At 34.3% G+C, this 18,024-nt stretch overlaps 4 protein-coding genes across 4 annotated transcripts; 2 read left to right on the top strand and 2 right to left on the bottom strand.

Annotated features, from left to right (window-relative positions):
• Positions 1-6,412: 6,412 nt before the first annotated feature.
• On the bottom strand, positions 6,413-7,193 carry LOC135804061 (thyrostimulin beta-5 subunit-like). The gene is given in 3 exon segments (XM_065317822.1): positions 6,413-6,656; positions 6,659-6,683; positions 6,763-7,193. Coding segments are annotated over 3 exon segments (480 nt in total). The 5' UTR covers positions 7,000-7,193; the 3' UTR covers positions 6,413-6,438.
• Positions 7,194-8,307: 1,114 nt separating this feature from the next.
• Positions 8,308-11,405, top strand: LOC135789531 (kelch-like protein 10). The gene is given in 4 exon segments (XM_065299390.1): positions 8,308-8,621; positions 8,687-9,140; positions 9,210-9,808; positions 9,811-11,405. Coding segments are annotated over 3 exon segments (2,046 nt in total). The 5' UTR covers positions 8,308-8,621; positions 8,687-8,916; the 3' UTR covers positions 11,034-11,405.
• A 1,532-nt stretch (positions 11,406-12,937) lies between these two features.
• LOC135804286 (mitochondrial basic amino acids transporter-like) lies at positions 12,938-14,557 on the bottom strand. The gene is given in 4 exon segments (XM_065318112.1): positions 12,938-13,598; positions 13,601-13,719; positions 13,721-13,844; positions 14,105-14,557. Coding segments are annotated over 4 exon segments (843 nt in total). The 5' UTR covers positions 14,139-14,557; the 3' UTR covers positions 12,938-13,032.
• A 287-nt stretch (positions 14,558-14,844) lies between these two features.
• Positions 14,845-17,460, top strand: LOC135803789 (neopullulanase 2-like). Its single transcript, XM_065317483.1, is given in 4 exon segments — positions 14,845-14,974; positions 15,052-15,292; positions 15,350-16,123; positions 16,126-17,460. Coding segments are annotated over 3 exon segments (2,049 nt in total). The 5' UTR covers positions 14,845-14,974; positions 15,052-15,078; the 3' UTR covers positions 17,187-17,460.
• The last annotated feature ends 564 nt before the right edge of the window (positions 17,461-18,024 follow it).

The following is an 18,024-nucleotide window of genomic DNA, read 5'->3' as shown; positions in this document are numbered from 1 at the left end:
AAACCATATCACATATTTATTTTAACACAAAAAAAAAAAAAACATTCAAAACCTAATCTAAAATATTCTTTAGAAAAAATTAGCTATATGATTGTCAGTTGCAAGAAAAATGAAAAAATTAAATGAAAAAATGTATATAATATAATTATCGATTAAGTGATGTGTAATTAAGTATGTAAATATAATTATACTGACTGATGCTGACTGAAGAAACAAACACGTCTATGAGAAAACACAAATATCTACGTCTCTTTACGAAATATTAGGAGTACTACTCCAGATTCAGAGTCTATTCTATATCTGCACATTGTGAAGAAAAATGCTATATTCTTACTGTTCATGTAGTACACTTCATTTAAATAAATAATTATAAATGATAATGTAACTGTGTATTAAAATAATAAAGTCCGTATGAAGTGAGTGCAATTATGTCTTGTTTCTTTCTTCTTTTTGAATAATTTTACCAGAAACATGAACAACTAGTGTTGCGGGTCGTGGAAATTACGAGTGGAGCGATACATTGCGGAGAAGCAGCGTGACTGCTTTGGAAAAAGGTAGGTGACGCGTTAATTAACTAATTAAATACACAAAAACTGTAATTAGGCTCGAACTGAACGGAAATTAGTGGTGAATACAGGTAAATAATTGTTTTGTTTGGTATTAATATCCGCTTATATTCAATTTATATGATTGGGAAATATTTGATAAATAATTGATGTTTACAATTAGAATATTTGAATTTTAGTAAAATTATTTGTCTGACATTTTTATTTCTTTCAGTTTTATTTGATTTTTTTACTTAAAGTTAAAATTATTTTCGGTGTGTTTAATTGATTAGGCTGCAGTTTGACAGTTGACAGTTATAACTACGTTTGCAAATAGTGGGCTGCAACCCAAAATACAAATTTACTTGTGTACTTTTATTCTGTTGACATTTGAACTAGTTTTATTGGTTTTGTTCGATTTTGACAGTTGACAGTTATAGCTACGTTTACAAATGCTAGACTGCAACCCAAAATACACATTTAATAGTGTTCTTTTATTATATTGACAGTTTTTACTTTTTATTGCGCCAAAGCAAAGAAATTCTTAAATTTTATTAAAAAGAACATAAATAATAAATAAAAACATACTTTGGAATAAAAATATGTCATGAACAATTATACCGTCATCAACTGACCAAAATAATAACGGAATACCCGAAATTTTCATCCCAAATAAAAAATATTTATATTATAAAATTCTTTCACCATGACACTAATTCCAAACAATATGCGAGTGGTACGCAAAGCAATAAAACTTAGTTTACGACTAAACAAGATAAAATTTGCAAACACCCAACAGACGACAAACAACAAATACGCGTATTACGACGAAGTACGAGAAAAAAGTTGAAGTGGCAAAAAACTAAATGAATGCTACACCTATAACACGCCATTAAGTTTTATACGAACTATAAATAAGTAATATTTAAGCACAAAAAAAAACGTAAACATAAATATTAATTAATTCATAGCTTATATTGTCAATCAAAGAAAATATTAGACTAGAATTTTGGCAGTTGGAGCGTGGGTGTTAGATTTATTATTAATTAATATAATATATTATAAGCAGTTGAGGTTGATGACGTCCCAGGCAAGCTTAACTTCTTTTTTCATTTAATCCTAAGCGGTATTAGTAAGAATTAAGAGTTCTCCTCATTAAATTGTCATGCTTAGACAACAGTTGTTTACAAGGCATTAACGGGGCCGCTCCGCCGAAATGCAAATTTTATTGTGAGTCGCGCTAAGACTGCCGGCGAATCTCATATTTCATTATGAGTGCAAAATACTCCATTCTGATGGAAATCTGCGTATTATCATCGTAATCTGCTTGACTTTTGCGCGTATAATTACTGTGCATTTTCACAAATGTCAAAAACAACCATCAAACACAAAAAAGCAAAAAATTTAAAAAAAGATAAGAAACAGTAAATTAAAACAGTAAATGAAGTAATTTTATTATATTATTATTAATAATTATAAAAATACCTAAATAAATTTATTTAAGTTTGTTTTGGGGTTTATTTAATTCCGAAAGCTTTTTATGTTTCAAGCGCAAATTTTAATCTGTAAGCTTTTTAGGTGGAATACAAACGAGTTGGGTGGAAATGAATGAATGAATTTAAACGCACCCCGTTGTGTCTGGGTTATTACCGAGATGAGTAAGTATGGCGCATGAAATGTTTATCAAGGAACTAATTAACTTGTTGCTTGCGTTGTATTACAACTGTTAGACAATTATTTAGGCATTTATCTTGTACATTCACTTCATGTTTGCATTACGTGCATTATAATTATAAACATGACATTATATTCTCATCATAAAACAAAATATTATTAATAATATCATGTAAATAATCACGTTTTTACTTATAAAACATATAAGATATGACTGGTTGCATATATTGAGTTAGGCAACCAACTATACACTTATGTCATAGTGAAAATAACATAATATGGTGAATAACTTGCAAAATGTGAATTTTTTGATATTGTTTATATTTAAATGTATTATAATTATAAACATCTTGTTATATTTTCATCCCAAGAGCTCAAAAATTAAATATGAATAATATTATATGAATAATTACGTTTTTACTTACAAAATACACAACTACTTGTATTTTTTTAGTTAGGCAACCAATTATACACTTCTCTCATAGTTAAAATAGTATAACACGATTAAGAATTAATAAAACGCGTAATTTTATACGCTGTTAACTTGTTTTTTTGTTAACACCCGCCTTAAAATTGTGTTCTTTTCATCAATAATTAAATTATCGTTCAACAATTAAAATGCTAATCGAATTATGTCACCCGCAAAACTTTTCGCCGTGTTGCCGTGCGATAAAAACCAAGTCTCTTGTTGCGTCTTGTCTTCTCGCTGGAGAATACCCGTTGATTATGTTATTGTTCAATTATATCGACACGAACACGTAGGATGAGCGAAAAGTGTATTAAACTACGTTTAAAAATAAAACCCGTCAAATTAATTTTAAATTTTCATTGTAATTTTTTTCGAATTTTTAACCGATATTACCGAGCATTGCATTCATAAATCACATCTTGCGCGCCTCCACCATGTCGATCGTGAACGATTTAATAGGCGCCAATGAAACGCGGCATTAATTAGATTTCTTTACCGCGAATATGTCAACGATTTCCCGTCATGTCATAGCATTATCTACACCTTCCTTACGAGTATTTCACTCAATGCTGGAATTTTTTGTTTTATTCAACTGAAATGTCGATATTCTTAAAATAGATTAATTAAATATTTTATTGTTTTTATAGACCTGCAATCCAGTAAAAATAAATAAAAATATTGAATTTTAAGCTTGTTATTAACAAAAAACAAATTAAAAGTATGAAAAATTTGATTTCATGTGTTTATAACCTTGTTATGTTATTAAAACTATGACAGATGTGTATATATGGATGCATAACTCTATATATGCAACCAATTATACATTTTATAATTTAAAATATATACAAATAAACACATTAGCGATTATAAAAAAGAGAAAACAAAATCACATTCACATTTTGATTGGAATTAACACATCGCCAAACCTTTAACATCCAAGTGACGCGAATCAATTTTTTAATTAACGAACGAGTGCTAAAAAATTCAAACGACAAAATTGCGGGTGTCGAGCGCTTTTTTGTTCCCTCGAATTACGCACACCCACTCGTGAGCGCTCAAGTTGCACAAGGGAAGTTTTCACATGAAACAATGAAACGCTTCACGTCTGATCACTCTAAACGCGCTGCAGAAACATTTTATTACTATAAACGTATTTTTACGCATGTACCCATGTAAAACATACATTTTTAATTGAATTCAACCAAAAATACGTTTTAAATAATGAATTAAATGAGATAACATTCCACATGCTTCTAAAGAAAAAAGGAAAAAAAATTGTGAATGAAGTTATTTAATCTGTCTAATAAAACACGTGAAATATTCCAGGTAGGAAGCTATTATATTTTCTCACCGCACTGAAAAAAAACTAATCTATCATTTTAGTTTCGTAATAAATTTTAAATCGCACCGGCTATTTTTAGCACAAAAGAGTTTGGATATTTTCTCAAGAGGAAAACGTAAAGGTAACAGATTAATAAATAATGCACAGTACAAGATTTCAATCTTTTGAATCTCCTGAAGGTTCATCTTGTCTAAAAGTCTAAAGAATGAAGTCAAAAGTCTAAAGAATAAAGAATAAACTTCTACAATATATGCAACTAAATATGCTTCTTCCTGACGCTTGTAAGCAGATTGGTTATGAGTACTTTTAAGCATTTTTGAGAACCAAATTTTTACAGGTTTCTATTTTATCTTCTATAAACGGCATCAAACAGTGCAATGCGAAGTGGAAATGAATTCATTTGCGTATTTTACATTCACACTCTCCATTTGCGCTTACTTACATATTCATTGTCTACATTTCCAGAAGAATATTCACTATTGTTTGATCGAGCGGAAAGAAGGTGGGAAAATTGCACAATTGCAAATGCAACACCTACTTTCCAGAACACTTAGGGGTATTATCTTGTTTTTATGTTTTCTTGGAAGTGGAATATTATTTTTGGAATTTTGTAACATTGCGCAATATAAATAACGTCAATATTTATATGTTCGATAGTCGTACCGCAACTCAAACATGACATTAATGTAAATACATAATGATATATTAAGTATCAAGTGGATAAAAAAGGATTTTTGTCACGAGAGTGATTTAGAGTAAACGTAGCAAGCGTTTAATCAATCGAGTGTATAACAACGTTTAGCCACGTTATGCTTAAGCTATTTTTTTATTTCTAATTTATTTTTACGTTGAAATTTTTGTATTTAAACTTTTGTTTATTAAATCTTTGAAATTCGCTTGCATACTACTGGAAAATTTGAGGTTATAGATGCTAAACCTCACCCCGTGACTAAAACCAGTGACTAAAGTACTTTAATACACTTTTATTCTTTATTAGTTTATTTTTTGTGGAAATACAGAAAATAAATTATTCTGATTTTAAAAATATTAAAATATTTTTATGATTTGAAACCAAAATTCTATTTTTAGTAATATTTTCTTCTTACATATAGATCATATTAATCCCCAAATCAACAAATGTAAATCGACGTGATGCATCCGACGCAGATTCAACATCTTATCTTGTGAGATCGCATGATCGTGTGAGTACATTAGGTCTGTGGGCTCGTTTAAAATGCGTGGATGTAACTTGTTTAAACAGCATTTTCCAATCACTTAAGGGCGCGTTCTTGGCGTGCGGGTGGAAAATGGTCGCGCATCGTGTCGCGCCCGATTAATGCGCGCCGTGCAGGCCACGAAAATATCCGATTATTTGTTTAATTGAACAAATAATGCGCCAGACCTCAAAATTATTGCGACGTGGGTTTTAAATTCGATTATCCCAAATCAAAATTTTGGTTGGAAAAGTATTCAAAGTTTTAGGATTCAATTATTAATGCATAAAATACTTTTTCGGGGTTTAATTAAACAAGAAAACAAAAGATAATAATATATAAGTTAGTGAATTGATATTTTGAAACACTTAGAACGTGAAAAACATGTTTTTAATTTTAATTTGCATTAAAATTTAGTATTTGGGTGATTTTGAGGTTAAAATCATGCAGTTTTTTAGGTTTTAACCATTTTTTACATTATTGCAATGCTACAAAACATTTTTAAGCTTAAATTTATAAACAGAAGCTTTTAGTAAAACTTTTTTTCATTAAAAAGTCTAAAACTTCTGGTTTGTTAATTTTATATAAGTATTAAATAGGTATATGTTATTTTTAGGATTTTGAGGTTAAATTAATGTCAGCTGGTGCTTGTTAACCAATATAATCATTAAAGCAGTAAAACAAAGTACTTTTAAGCACGTAAAGGAGAAAAAAACGCCTTTATTAATTAAATTTACTCCAAATTTTGCGTTTTTACGATTTTTAGGTTAGGTTATTGACAGATCATGTTTACTAACCAACTTTAGTCAAAAGTCCAATAAAATAAACACCTTTAAACCACAAATCCATAAAACTTTCAATAAATAAACACCAAATCAAGTTAATTTAATAAATTTATTTACTTTCTACAAAAAATACTTTATATTACAGAATACATACATTTCACCATCAAATAATCCCAATACACAGGTATTAACCAACATAGAAAAACATAATAAATATTATACGATTGTGTACACAAGTGAAAGCTCATCACCCAGCCTATGACGAGCTTTAACCGCCCACTCCGCCTTTATATCGATATAATAAAAAGCGCTAATTAGATGTGCAGGAGTAATAAACCGTTCGAGACATGTTTATACAAGTACAGAATTTTTCGCTTGGGTTTTAAATCAAGTTTATATCTCTCTGAAATTAAGCGCGGAATCCAAGTTGATCGGGATGCGAACGATGCGGACGATATCGCAATCCTTCGCAGGATGTATCCGACGATGAGCACAACTGACAGCGGCAGCCGGCCGCCTCCAGGTACTCGTAGCGACGAGCATCTTCAGAGGCGCCTTCTTCGCAATGTCGCAGTTGGACTACGGCTTGGCTACGACCGTAGTGGACACAGACAGGGTGTGAGGACTTTTGTATGGGAAACGCCAATCGGAAATCTAATAATTATAATAATAATAATAATAAATAATAATTAATTGAATTTTAAAAATTTTTAAAAATATTTTTTATTTTTACCTCGTTTGAGTCGCATCTTCCCCAACAAGCCATAACAGTGACAGTATCCCAGCATTGTTTCCCAACTGCATCGCTTTGAGTCACACGATAGGTGTAAGTACTTCGGTGACAGTCCAGTGGATCCTTCATTTCCTTGTTGATTGGTTCCGGGATGGCTTCGATGAGAGTGTTTTGCGCCTTGATGCGCTCCACGTTGCCGACTAAGAGTAACAACGCGACAAACAATCCGAGTTTCATCGTGAAACGCTTTGAAGTATTTTTTAATGATTAAAACACTGGTTTGATTTTTAGTTTAGTTTTTTTTGTTAAAATTTTTTAAAGGGTTGTTTTGATTGTTGTGAGTTTAAAGTTAAAGACAATTTGTTAAATGCGTGTGAGGCGCTCGCGAGCGTACTGCTGTGGTGTTTTCGCGTGTTTTGTGCGCTCCTCGGTCGACACCACCTGAATGCAGGGCGTGCGATCGAAGCGCCGGTTTTCCCCGATTTACGCGGCGATTTACCGTCGATTTTCCGCTGACGGGTTGGCCACTTTTCCACGGTGAGTTACCGATTACATTGCGGCGTTCTGCAGATTAGGAATTGGTTGTTTTGTTATGGAGTTATGGAGTTATGGATTAACATTGATTTCTAATGAGATATTGACGAGAGAAGAATGGGATTTGTTTCAGATTTCAATAAAAATGTTTTTATGTGAATAATCTGAACAATATATTTAAGTAAACATAATAAATAAGTATAATAAACACAAATTATCCTAATTTTTCAATAATATTTCTTCTTGTGGGTGTTTTGTAAGGTATGCAACTTTTTGTGCGCGTAAAATGACGCAAATGGAACCTGAGCTTCATCAATAACCTCACAAATACTAAGGTTACATTATGAATAACTTTTTGTTAAAAAGTAACAAAGTTTTTACCTCCCACGCGGGGAAAACTGTTTTTTGGGTCAACTAGGTGCAATGTTATATTTGAAAAACTATACTGATATTCTATATTCCATCCAAATGTTGAAAATTCAAAAGTTTTGAAATTTAAAACAAAAATTAATATACTACAACAATGTAATTGAATATTATTATTTAATTTTGACGTTTCTGACATTTTATTCATCATTTAAGTCGTGATTTAAGTAATCAAAACATATATTTTCGTTAAAATTAATTAAATTTGTAAAATAAACGGCAATTTTTATTATTTTCTTATAAGATTTATTTTTTAGTGTGTTTAGTAAGATATGCAACTTCTTGCACGTCTAAATTGATGCATTTGGATTCGGAGCTTCATCAATAACCCTAATTTCTAATTATATTTAATTTCTCGTTAAAAATAAACAAAGTTTTTTCATCCCACGCTAGCAAAACAATTTTTCAGACCACCTGAATGCAATTTTAATATATCCAACATAATACCATCACTTTATACTTACACCAGAATCTAAAAACCTCAAAAAAATCTGAAATATGAAAACAAAATTAATTTTCCTTTTGAAATTCAAGAATGAAGTCTGAATGAATGTTATTACAATGACTTTGCCTAGATACGATAACAGTATCATGGAAAAATAACGTGCCTAGACAGATTTGAATCGAACAGATTATTGAATTTTGACGTTTCTGATATTTTATACATCATTCAAGTAATCCGCCCAAATTATCAGTGTTCCCCAATATTATATTTACAATTCTACACAAATATTCGATATTTCTACCTCAACATACAAACTTTTTACCAACTCACAATTTTCAATAACAGACTCGCCGCCTCCTGCAACAACGTACAGTGAAATCAATTGTCTAGCGAATAATTTACAAATATTGAAATCTGGTTGTGGGAAGGCAAAAAAACGGCCGAAAATATCAAAGTAAGACTTTGTTTTCTCTTGATTCCTACAAACCCCTCTTAAACATTTTGCCCATTTTATTCCAGATTGATTCGTAACAGTATCCTTTCAAAACCACAAGCACAAGAAATCCTCCACTGGCGTCGTGTTCTTCGATTTTACCACAAACTTTCTCGCGTATTTTCTTCAATCAATCGCTTCGGGAACACACGCTCATACACCACACACACATTCTCATTAAAAACATACACTAAACAGGTGTTAGAATCAGATGAGCTTGTGTAATAGCTTGTGCTAGTTCTTGTTAGTTAGCAAAATGGCGGCGATGACGCAAATGCAGCCGGCTACCAGCAGTAACACCGACGGCCCGCATGAAACCATCAAGTTTGGCGAGGGCCGTCGCTTGAGCATTCCAGCAATGCAAGCACTCTATGAACTTCAACAGTCTAATCAACTTTGCGATGCGACCATCTTGCTGGACGATGGTTCTGTGTATCCTATTCACAGAGCCATTCTATGCTCATGCAGTGCTTATTTTAAGTAATATTTAATAACCTAAAAATTAAATTTTTAAGTTTTAATGTTTAAATGTGATTTTTGAATCTTTAGAGCTGTATTTACAACATCGCTCCATGGTAAGAACAAGACAAACATCCTTTTACCAGGCGTCTCCCCTGAAATGATGATCCTGTTGATAAACTACGCCTATCTGCGAAAACTGGACATTACCCAAGAGAATGTCTATAAAATAATTGCAACCGCAGATTATTTAAGCATTTTGGGTATCTTGGACATGTGCTGTGATTATCTGGAACAAACCATAACTCCGAGCAATTGCATCGGTATAATGCAATTCGCGAAAAATCAATTTTTACAAAAACTGCACGACGCTTGCTGGAAGTATATCATGCGATATTTTCCTCAGATAGCAGTTGAAAGCTCTGAATTAGTCAATCTACCAGTTGATGACCTGCAGACGATCATCAACGCTGATGAGCTCAATGTAAAAAGTGAAGAAATGGTTTGGGAGGCTATTCTGAGATGGATTAACCTCAAACCCGACGAACGCAAGAAACACATTGTTACACTCATGAAATGCATCCGACTAGGACTTTTAGACACACAATTCTTTTTAGAACACGTTAAAGACCATCCATATGTTACCAGCAGTGATGACTCCCGTCCAATGATCATCGAAACCTTAAAATTTTATATGACCTGGAAACCATCTCACATCGTGATGGAGAAGTACCAACTCCAGAGATAGCTCGCCCACGGGTCCCACATGAGGTGTTGTTTGCTCTGGGAGGTTGGAGTGGGGGTTCCCCAACGAATTACATGGAAACCTATGATACCAGAGCAGATCGCTGGGTGAAGGTTGAAGAAACAGACCCAAGTGGACCACGTGCTTATCATGGTACAGCAGTGGTGGGATATGAGATTTATGTTATAGGAGGTTTTGATGGAATGGACTACTTCAACAGTTGTCGATGTTTTGACGCTGTGACAAAAACATGGCGGGAAGCTGCCCCGATGCACGCACGTCGTTGTTATGTCAGTACCGCAGTGTACAATAATACCATCTATGCCATGGGAGGTTATGATGGTCACCATCGTCAGAATACCGCTGAGAAATTCAACCCGAAGACCAATCAATGGACTTTGATTAGTCCTATGAATATGCAAAGATCAGACGCAAGCGCATGTACCCTCAATGGTAAAATCTACATCACCGGTGGTTTCAATGGGCAGGAATGCATGCATTCCGCTGAGGTTTATGATATTGAGACGAATCAATGGACTTTGATCAACCCGATGCGTTCACGAAGATCCGGAGTGTCCTGTATATCTTACCATGGGCATGTTTATGTCGTTGGTGGATTCAACGGTATCAGCCGGATGTGCAGCGGGGAGAAGTATAACCCAGCGACGAACACCTGGACCCAAATCCCGGACATGTACAATCCAAGGAGTAACTTTGCAATCGAAGTGATCGATGATATGATTTTTGTTATTGGTGGCTTCAATGGTGTGACCACCATTTACCACGTGGAGTGTTATGATGAGCGTACGAATGAATGGTACGAAGCGACTGATATGAATATTTACAGATCGGCGTTGTCGGCGTGCGTCATTCAAGGCTTACCGAATGTAAGGGATTTTATTCATAAACATCGTGAGAAGTTAATGGAAGAGAAACGGCAGAAAATGATCGCGTTGGAAGCACAACGTGAAGCAGCCAATAATAATAATCAAAACAATGATATACAAGCACAGCAGGCGCAAGCGCAGAATGCACATAACCTACAACAGTTGAATGTGTTGCATCAATTGGCCAACGTGAATAACCTCAATGTTCTGAATGCGAATGAAGATGTGGAACCGCCGCAAGTTGTCGAAGTTGAAGAGGATATTGAGGAGGCCAATAATTAGGTGCTGGAGGAAAGGACGACCAAAATTCAATATGATTAAGTGATAATCTTAAATCGGGCGTGATGAATTTTACAACAACAGAAGAAAAAAAAATCAAAACAACAAAAAATAAGAGATGCTCACTTAACTTTTTTATTTTGGTATAAAATCTGTATAAAAACAAGAGTCTAAATTTTAAACGAATAGTTTGAACAGAAACATTGGTCCATACATACTGCAATTTTAAAAATATATTATGGGGATATAACATTGACATGCTATTATATATTTTTAAATATTTCTTGTTTTACAAATGCTTTACTATTTCGTTTATGGCTTGCGATCACTTTTATTAATCGTGCCTTGCAAATATACGAATGCCTTGACGAGAAACGTGCAGACAAGTGTTGTGTTTATTTTCGGCTAGCACTTTAAGATACATTTTGGTAATGTGTCACTCTCTTGCGGAGATTAGCGACATTCTTCAACAGTTTCTTTTTTCTTTTGCATTGTTAGATTGGATATGTTGTAGGTGTTTATTTATGTGTTACATTATGCTTCCTACTCGTATATGATATTGCACTGTATAATAACATGTATTAATCATCAAAACATTGAATGAATATGCGAGATTTCGGTTTATCAAAGTCGTAAAACGATATTATGAGTTCATTAGCGCAATAAAAGTGATTCATCAGGGTGATCAGTAATATTTTAAGTAAATACAAGGTTTAAATGGTTATTATAACCTCCCTTTGAAGGTTTTAACCTCAAAATATTTACAATTTAGGTTATAGAACTTGCAGGACACAAGAAAAATCAGATTTGAGGTTAGATTGAGCTTAGATTTAATAGTACATTAAATATTCTGTTGAAAATTGTGTCAATTTATCATTTTTTGATATTTTTCACAAGTTTAACCCTCAAAACACGTTTTAGTTTAAAATATTCCCGCTTGGCGGCGCCACTGCTACTCCACTGCACTCTATGCAGCCAAATTACAGCCATAAAACTAATCCGCTCATAAATTAACGTGAAACTATCATTTCAAAAAAGTATCTGTAAATTTATTTAATATTTATTTATTTATTTATTTTATTAATATGAGCTTATCGACAGTAGTAAAAAATTAATGTACCGTGTGACCTTTGCGGAAACCATATTCCGTCTACTTTGCGGTTACAATCGCCATGTTTTTTTATTTTCAGCAGCACGTGAACGCGAACACAAATCGCCAACTAATGCGACGCCGCTGATATCGTGCACTTGCGGCGGTTGTGCGCTGCTTTTTACTCGTCCAAAGTAGTTTGAACAAGCAAACCGACGCAAACAATAAGTGTGCAACAAAATGGAGTGTGCGAGAGTGTGCCGTGACGCAACGCGTGGCACATTTTATGCGCGAGCACATCTTCGTTTCCATGCTGCAATCTTAAGATGTGCGATCATAGCAAGCTTTCATTTAATCAATAATAATAATACCTAATAATAATTGATTTTATTATGAAGTTATTTAGTAATTGTATTCTTAAAATATTAATATATTTTAATTTTTTTTATTTTTTTACCTTTTTTGTAATTATTATAATAAAAAATTAGGTTGAGTTAGTTACAACACTTATAACTCAAGAACGGCTGGGCAGATTTTGATGATTTATGATTTTTTGGATTCGTCTTGGCCCCAAATAGCAGAATAACTATTGAAATATTAAAAATTATAATTTAAAGGGAGTTAAATAAGGGATGAAAGTTGATATAAAGATAAAATCATAGTTATAGTTAAATAATTGAATCCTAGAGGGTGCTACAGTCTTTAATTTGCATTTCTCATTTCTTCAAAATGATATTTCGAATAATTAAAAAGAAAAACATGATATTTCATGTATGTGAGGTCAAATTTTAAAGAAAACATTACACAAAAATCAAAATAATGACAAATAAACATAATTTATTAAATAACTAAACAATTTACATAAATTACACTTGCAGATCTTGCACTTTCATGCATAAATTTATTTTTATTTTACGCTACAGCCAGTTGTGGCATAACAATAAAATCAAACTTAAACCCATTCTCTAAAACTCGTAAAGTCCACGTGACTACAGTGAAAACCACTGCATTCACCGGAAAAGCTCTGACTAAAGTAGGTGTTAAACCACGAAACAATACTCGATGTCCATTTTGTGCAATACTCTTCTTGTAACAATCCCACGCATTCACATATCGACTAACTCCATTGATTCCATCACACTGCATGCGTGTTTTGATCATATCCAATGGATAGGTTAACGTCCAGCTGACAACACCCGCTAATCCACCCGCCATTAACAACTGCGACGTACCAGCATGGCGGCCATCTTGTTCACGCGCTAGGTATTCATAGGTTAGGAAATACAAAGCAAAACTTGGCACATCTCGAAGTACTGTCATTGTCAACCCACGGAAAACACCATTCACTCCTTCTGAGTGATAAATATGACGTATACATTCCAAAGGACCAACTGTGTTGTGAACTTGTACTCGCACCTTTGCCAATTCCATCGGTGACGCAATCACACTTTGAAAGAAACCAGCACAAGCACCGGATAAAAATGTGTTTTATATGCGTTTGGATCATTGAAACATTTCTGTGTTTGTCCGTAGATACTGAAAACGATTGCGTTGATTCCAGCAACTGCAGCTAATGGACTTGTCATTCCACGGAAAAACATGGATGCCTTCGCGTGTGTATAACTTGCGTATACAATCACGTGAATTTGAATATTTCGAAGTAGAATTCTGTATTTGTACTTTTATCGTGTCGAATGGATGTCCAATTAGCACACCAGCGCATCCTTGGAAAAAGAATTACATTATCAATTCAAGGCTAAGTAAAATACACTAAATTATGATTCATGACTGACAATTACTGCAAAATGACTAATTAATGAAGTTTTTCATTCGGGTAATAAGCTAATACCTTAAGCTGTTTACGCAATGAAAGTATCTTTCGTCACGCGATGCTAATTACGATGAAGACATTGATTAACCTAACTATGAGCCTTATTTGAATAAGTGTCAATTGGGGTTAGTTTTCATAACCTAATTTACTTACCTCCAAGACTCCCAGCGAAAAATTCCAGTGCCATTCTTTTAAATTCACAAATTTTGCACCAAAATCAACGTTATCTTAAAAAGTGCCACGAACTTTTATATAATAACAATCGGCAGAATGAAGCAGTCCAGAGTAATGTCTGACAATCACTAATCTCCATTAACTAATAATAAAAAACACAAAAAATGAAAAAAATGAAAAAAATGTATTTAGCACTCTCGAGTAAAGTTAGAGACACGAAATAAATCAAAATCCAAGATGCGTTTTCATCTTATAGTAGTAGTAGAGATAGTAATTTGAATCGATGACCCGGGTGGTAATAAAAAATCATTTTACGACTTTTCGGAGTTTTATCCGTGCAATCATCACATGCGTGCATGACGCTGAACTTGAGCGAATTTTTTGCGCCAAGATTTAACACTTTTTCTGTCTAGTTGCACACAATCGCGATGAATGAACACACAAGCAGTTAAATTAACGACAAGTTCTACATTAGATGAATAAGCCATCATCAATCACAAGTGGAATATTTTATGTTACATATTTTATAGATTTCATTATCAAACTTTTACGTTTTACTACTTTTTAGTGGAATAATTTGCATGTGATCAATAAATGTATGAAATTATTCCATGTTTATTGAAAATCAAAACATTTATCAAGAATAAAACCAATAATAAACAATAATAAACGATATAACACGCGCCATCTGTGTGTATAACCTAAAACTCTTAAAATATTGATCTTATATTTAAACGTCGCGACGCTGCACGTCGTCGTACTTCTTCGCAGTGCTAAAAATAAAAGTCGTCAGCTGATCACAATGTGTCTACGCCTCGAAATCAGCGACGACACCAGACACTTATCGCTGTAATACAATACAATTGATTCCAATTAAGTGCTACACATGCCGTTGACTTAATCGAACACAATTACAAACATTTCAGTTGGTGTTAACCATCGCGACGCCCAGCATGGACGGCTTTCTGCGGGTTAACTCGTCGACCAGTGGTAACCTACCACCGTCACCGACCAATCTGTTCTTGGCTGATGAGGTGGCATCCACGTGCCCACTGATAACACCCTCACCACCCACCAATGACCTCATCAACCCTTTACCTGAACCACCCGAACCTCCAGCGTTTATCATCGGTGCGGAATTGGCTAGTAAATTACAATCTGTCAAAGGTATTTTTTTATAAATCAAATTATTTTATAAAAATTTATTAAATTTGATATTTTTAGATGATGATCATAAAACAGCTGATTCCGGCTCTTCTAGTTCATCCATCGCGGCGGAACCTGTGTGTACTCAACTCCTGAACCATCGACATTACCAACATATCACTAAGAATGAAGAATCCACCGCGCAGGACACCAATGGAAAGGTACAACCGATGCAGTTGACGTTTCGTAACCCGCCGGATGATTACCACTTCATGAAATGGAACTGGCCTTTGATTAGAAAGATTTCCACTTGGTCCTTTCTAGCCGGGTTGGTGGCGATGACTGCGTTGGTTATTACGATGATCTCCACTTTACCGAAAACCTGCAATCCACAAACGCAATGGTATCAAGGACAAGTCTTCTATGAGATATTCCCGGCGAGTTTTCATGATACTGACAAAGATGGCGTTGGGGACTTGACTGGTATAACCTATTACGCTAAATATTTACAGGATATGGGCGTTGGGGCCGTGCGACTTAATTCTATTTTCCATTCACATCATTATCCGGAAGATTATGAGAATCTGACGACTTTATTGGAGATTGATCCAAAGTTGGGGACATTGAATAATTTTAAGATTCTGGTTGATGGGTTACACCTTAGGAATATTTCATTGGTGTTGGATTTACCTCTGTATCCGTTTGTGAAGAAGTTAAACTCACATAAAGTGCAGGAGTTTAACGATTCAGATGCTAATCTTGATAATTTGGTTTTCGACGTGCCAAGACCCGAGAATCCTAATACTGATGAAGTGACAGAGGCCATTTTGTTTTGGTTGCAATACGATGTTGATGGTTTTATCTAAAAGGCTTGGAGCATTTTGTTGATGATCCTAACTTTCCATATTCACTGCGTCGTTGGAAGAAGCTGATTGGTCCGGATAGATGTTTGATTGTTTCTGACAAGGTGTACAAACAAATGCCTACCTTATGGATGAACACACTTTTGCTCAACGTGGATCTCATCGATGTGAAATTCAAAGTAGAAGATGGCGTCGAAACGATTCGTGACCAACTCAACGCTATACAAAACTCAACACTTTTCTCAAAACCTTCAATGCCATGGATACATTGGTCTATTGGTGACTTATACTCAGTCCGGCTTGCAAATCGTCTGCATTTTAGTAATGCTACTTTAGGTGCAACATTATTACAACTAATGCTCCCTGGCACTCCGAGTATTTTCTACGGTGATGAGATTGGCATGAGGCAAATACGTGATCATTACAACGACGCACCGGACGTCCGCCATTTGCATCACCTAGGCGCCATGATTTGGTCTGATAACACTGGAAGTAAATCATTCACCGAGCGTGGAATTCTACCATGGATACAAGGCAGACAATCACACAGTTCTCTCAAACAAGTGGAGTTGATTGGTAAAATGATTAAGTTAAGGAAGGAATCACCGTCGATCTATGTGAATTCCGTGATGAAAGATGGCGAAAACAAAGCGAACAGTGAGGTTAAGTACTCACGAGGTAATCTATTGGTGATTCAGAGATATTATCCGAGGAGGAGGGCGTTTGTAATCGTTAGTAATCTCGGCGAGAGGCCAGAGCAAGCTGATTTGTCGAAGTTGTTGTACAGTGGGGATGTTTTGGTTGGGCCACAGGCGGATTCCAAGTCGGAATCAATCAGTTTCAAGGATATTTCACTCTGGCCGGGGAATCTGTTGTTATTGTATTGGATTAAACTCAAAATTCAACTTCCACAAGAAAATCGAAGGTATTTAAAGTATAACTTATTGAAACTTTGTTGGAATGTAATAAAGTGTATAAAAATGAATCGAAAATCTGTTGGTAAGCGCATAACTCAACAACGCCTTCACGAATTTGCCCAATTCTTTTTTTAAATGTTTGTTAAAGTCCAAGGATGGTTTTTACAGCGTGAAAAATTGGAATAATTGCCGGGAAAACCCTAAAGACAGCCTTTTTCTATAGGATAAAAGTTGGCATTGAGATTCAATCATAGTTATAGTTAAATAGTTGAATCCGAGATGGCGCGCTGAAGTGCATTATTAGCAATCCCTACTAATATTATAAATGCGAAAGTCCTGATGTTTATCATGCTTTCACGCAAAAACTACTTAACAGATCATCATGAAATTTTGTACACATATTCTTAGTGGTCCCCGAATGGTTATAGGCTACTTTTTATTTAATAAAAAAATTATTTTTAAAATAAAATAAAGAAATTGTTTAGCCTAATACCTCTGCATCTGGCTAATTGACTACTTTAACGCCATCTAGCATTCCAGCAATGAAGCTCAAACCTAAGTACTATAGTACCATCACACTGTATTATCACACTGTATTACGGACAGCTACGTCAACATCAAATCCAATTGACTACACTATGGAGACTGTACACTATACTTCCATAGATTATACTTTCAGCCATTTTAAACTTCCCGCCATTCTACTTCATTGTTACTTCTTCTGTGACTACAGACGCGTACGGAAGCAACTTCATTATTTTAGATATTCGCGAGCAAAGCCGCGGGTTAAAGTTAGTTCTTTATATAATTAATTTCTTAAAATAAAATTGCGAATCTTATTGATAGAATTGACACATACTATGTCTGGAACAAGAGAATAAAAACGAATTACATTTTTATTAAACACTACCGGGACGAATTCGCGCGCAAAAGCAAAAATATTCGACTTTTCTCATTATTTCACTACAAAATG

The sequence above is a fragment of the Atheta coriaria genome, unplaced genomic scaffold, assembly GCF_025399875.1.
Source record: "Atheta coriaria isolate IRGN ID8LTWV9N9 unplaced genomic scaffold, Caltech_Dcor_3.1 hic_scaffold_3_pilon, whole genome shotgun sequence".
In the NCBI taxonomy this organism is placed as follows: domain Eukaryota; kingdom Metazoa; phylum Arthropoda; class Insecta; order Coleoptera; family Staphylinidae; genus Dalotia; species Dalotia coriaria.
The sequence above is the reverse complement of the archived record's forward strand: the minus strand, read 5'-3'. Positions and strand labels throughout refer to the sequence as shown.